At 40.7% G+C, this 2,791-nt stretch overlaps 1 protein-coding gene across 1 annotated transcript; it reads right to left on the bottom strand.

Moving 5' to 3' along the window:
- Nucleotides 1-231: 231 nt before the first annotated feature.
- On the bottom strand, nucleotides 232-1,188 carry LOC101108600 (olfactory receptor 6B9). Its single transcript, XM_015100787.2, has one exon. It carries the CDS (start codon nucleotides 1,186-1,188, stop codon nucleotides 232-234), a length of 957 nt encoding a protein of 318 aa, XP_014956273.1.
- Between the last annotated feature and the right edge of the window lie 1,603 nt (nucleotides 1,189-2,791).

Genomic DNA, 2,791 nt, shown 5'->3' with positions numbered 1-2,791 from the left:
GAATATCTTCTTGAAAAATAGAATTACTTTATAATGATTTTACTAATGTATATGTTTTAGAATTCTGATTATTTAACTCTTTGCCTCCTAAAAGAAAGAATTTAATTAATACAAGAAAGAAAAGGGAATTTTCTTTGATATATAGCCTCTTATTCCTTAATTATTGTGTTGTCAGTATGTTTATCATTGCAGATGATGAAAAAAAGAAGAAAATCTGAAATCTGAATTTCTTCAGCAAAGAGAATCTTTCAAGAAAAAGGCTCGGCCACTTGCCATGGTTTTTCTGATGGCATTTTTGACCTCCTTGTTCCTCAGGCAGTAGATGATAGGGTTGAGCATGGGAGTAAAGACTGCATATATGGCTGAGATCAATTTGTTAGAATTGAATGAAGCAATGGCCCGAGGTCGGACATACATGAAGATCACGGCTGTGTAGAAGATGACTACCACTATAAGGTGAGAGGCACAGGTAGAGAAGGCCTTCCGCTGCCCAGTGGCTGAAGGAATGTGCAGGATGGCAGAGACAATGAAGGCATAGGAAAGGACAGTGGCCGAGAGAGGAAACACAAGGATGATGATGGCTAGCACAAAGTCTACCATCTCTGCCACAGATGAGTCCATGCAGGCCAATTTGAGGATGGGGGAAACGTCACAGAAAAAATGGTTCAAGATATTATTACCACAGAAGGAAACTTGGGAGATGAAGTATACTTTTGCCATGGAGACAGTAAAGCCACTCAGCCAGGAACTGATGGTTAGCTGAACACAAAATTCTGTGGTCATCATAACCGGATAACGAAGAGGCCAACATATAGCCACATAACGGTCATAGGCCATGGCAGCCAAGAGCACACACTCAGTACAGGCAAGTGACATGAAGAAATAGAGCTGGGTCATGCATCCCAAGAAGGAGATGGTATTGGGACAGAGCAGGAATCCAGCCAGCATCTTGGGGACTGTAACAGATATATACCAGGTCTCCAGAAAAGACATGGTGCCCAGAAAATAATACATGGGCTTGTGCAGGGATCCAGTGACCCATACAGTGAGGATGATGACTACATTCTCCAACAGCACAAATAGGTAGGTGATGAGGAAGAGGAAGAAAAGCAGAACTTGCAGCCAAGGGTAAGTAGGGAAGCCCACCAGGACAAATTCACTAATATGAGTGATATTTTCCTTCCACATAATTAGGACATCAAAAGACGAAAGATTTAATGATGGCAGCACCAGATTAAAGGGTGAATTCACATTGGCACAAGGGGCCCTCAGGCTACATTAAACATAACCTTAGGGTCATAATCTGGTTGTGGGGTATAATTTAGGTCACTGGAGGCCACAGCATCTTCTCCAGAAAATCATGTGTCAGAACAGGACCTGAAAACAAATAGAACATAAACACAAAGCTAAGAATCTCAAAGTAGAATTGTGAGGTCAGATTCAGAGTTCAGGCCTTTGGATCAGAAGAGGCCTCCAGGTAGTACTAGGAGGAAATCCTTTCCTTATCATCATATTCACAGATTTCAGGGGCAGCTATAAAGTAGGAAATCATCACAATTAGAGAAAGTGCCAAGGATTGTCCAGGAAGCAAGGAAGTTTGAAGTCTGGAGAAAATAGAAGCAGAATATCAACTAGGAAAGACCCTCCTAGCCAGAAGAATTGCTGACTCTGGTCTACTCCTCAGCTATGCCCTGTGTCTTTTGAAGACACTGGCAACAGTACTTAATAATTCACTGCCTATTTTTAGGCCCACAGCTTTTTAAAAAATTGAATAAAGAAATGTTTACCCTCTTAGAATAATTAAATGTATTTTAGTGTTTTAGATGATTTCTAATAACACTAATGCTAATAATTACATATGTAATAGCTATACATAATAGTTTCATTTATACATATGTAATATTATATATACATATCTACTGCTGCTGCTGCTGCTGCTGCTGCTGCTAAGTCACTTCAGTTGCATCCGACTCTGTGAGACCCCATAGATGGCAGCCCACCAGGCTCCCTCATCCCTGGGATTCTCCAGGCAAGAACACTGGAGTGGGTTGCCATTTCCTTCTCCAATGCATGAAAGTGAAAAGTGAAAGGGAAGTCGCTCAGTCGTGTCTGACTCTTAGCGACCCCATGGACTGCAGCCTACCAGGCTCCTCTGTCCATGGGATTTTCCAGGCAAGAATACTGGAGTGGGGTGCCATTGCCTTCTCCAATACATATCTACTAGTTACATATTTTTAGAATAGTTCACAGTTGATCTCAAATTAATCTGTATAATTCATCTACATCTTCTTCAAAGACGGGCTCAAATATTTTACACTTCTGGAAGAAGTGCTACTTGACTAATTCTAACTACTTCCTGACTCTGAAATTCCTTATTATGGACACTACTTGAGGGCAAGTTGCATTTAAGAAGCTGCCTTGGGAGTGGGAAGTCAGGAGATTTGACAATTTGAAAGGGTCCTGGGCTTCCCAGGGCACAATATATAATCTGAGGAAATTTAAAAACACTTTCTTCATAAATGGAGACAGAAGAAAAAGAATGGATAAAAATGGGTGGAGATTATAAATTAAATGAATTTTAAAAGAGAAACATATTCTTTAAGAAGCCCAATAGAAATCAGGGAACTGGAAAGAAGAATAAGATTTGAAATTTCCTAAGCAGGAGATGTAGGAGATGCAGGTTCCATTGTTTGGTTGGGAAGATCCCCTGGAATTAGAAATGGCAACCTACTCCAGTATTCTTGCCTGGAAAATTCCATGGATAGAGGAACCTAGTGGTCTCAGTCTATGG

The sequence above is a fragment of the Ovis aries genome, chromosome 15 (genome assembly GCF_016772045.2).
Source record: "Ovis aries strain OAR_USU_Benz2616 breed Rambouillet chromosome 15, ARS-UI_Ramb_v3.0, whole genome shotgun sequence".
Taxonomy (NCBI): Eukaryota; Metazoa; Chordata; class Mammalia; order Artiodactyla; family Bovidae; genus Ovis; species Ovis aries.
Note: the sequence above shows the minus strand (reverse complement) of the source record. Positions and strands in the feature narration are given on the sequence as shown.

Coding starts and splice junctions, on each gene's coding strand:
- LOC101108600 (XM_015100787.2), bottom strand. CDS start 1,188: ATGTGGAAGGAAAATATCACTCATATTAGTGAATTTGTCCTGGTGGGC.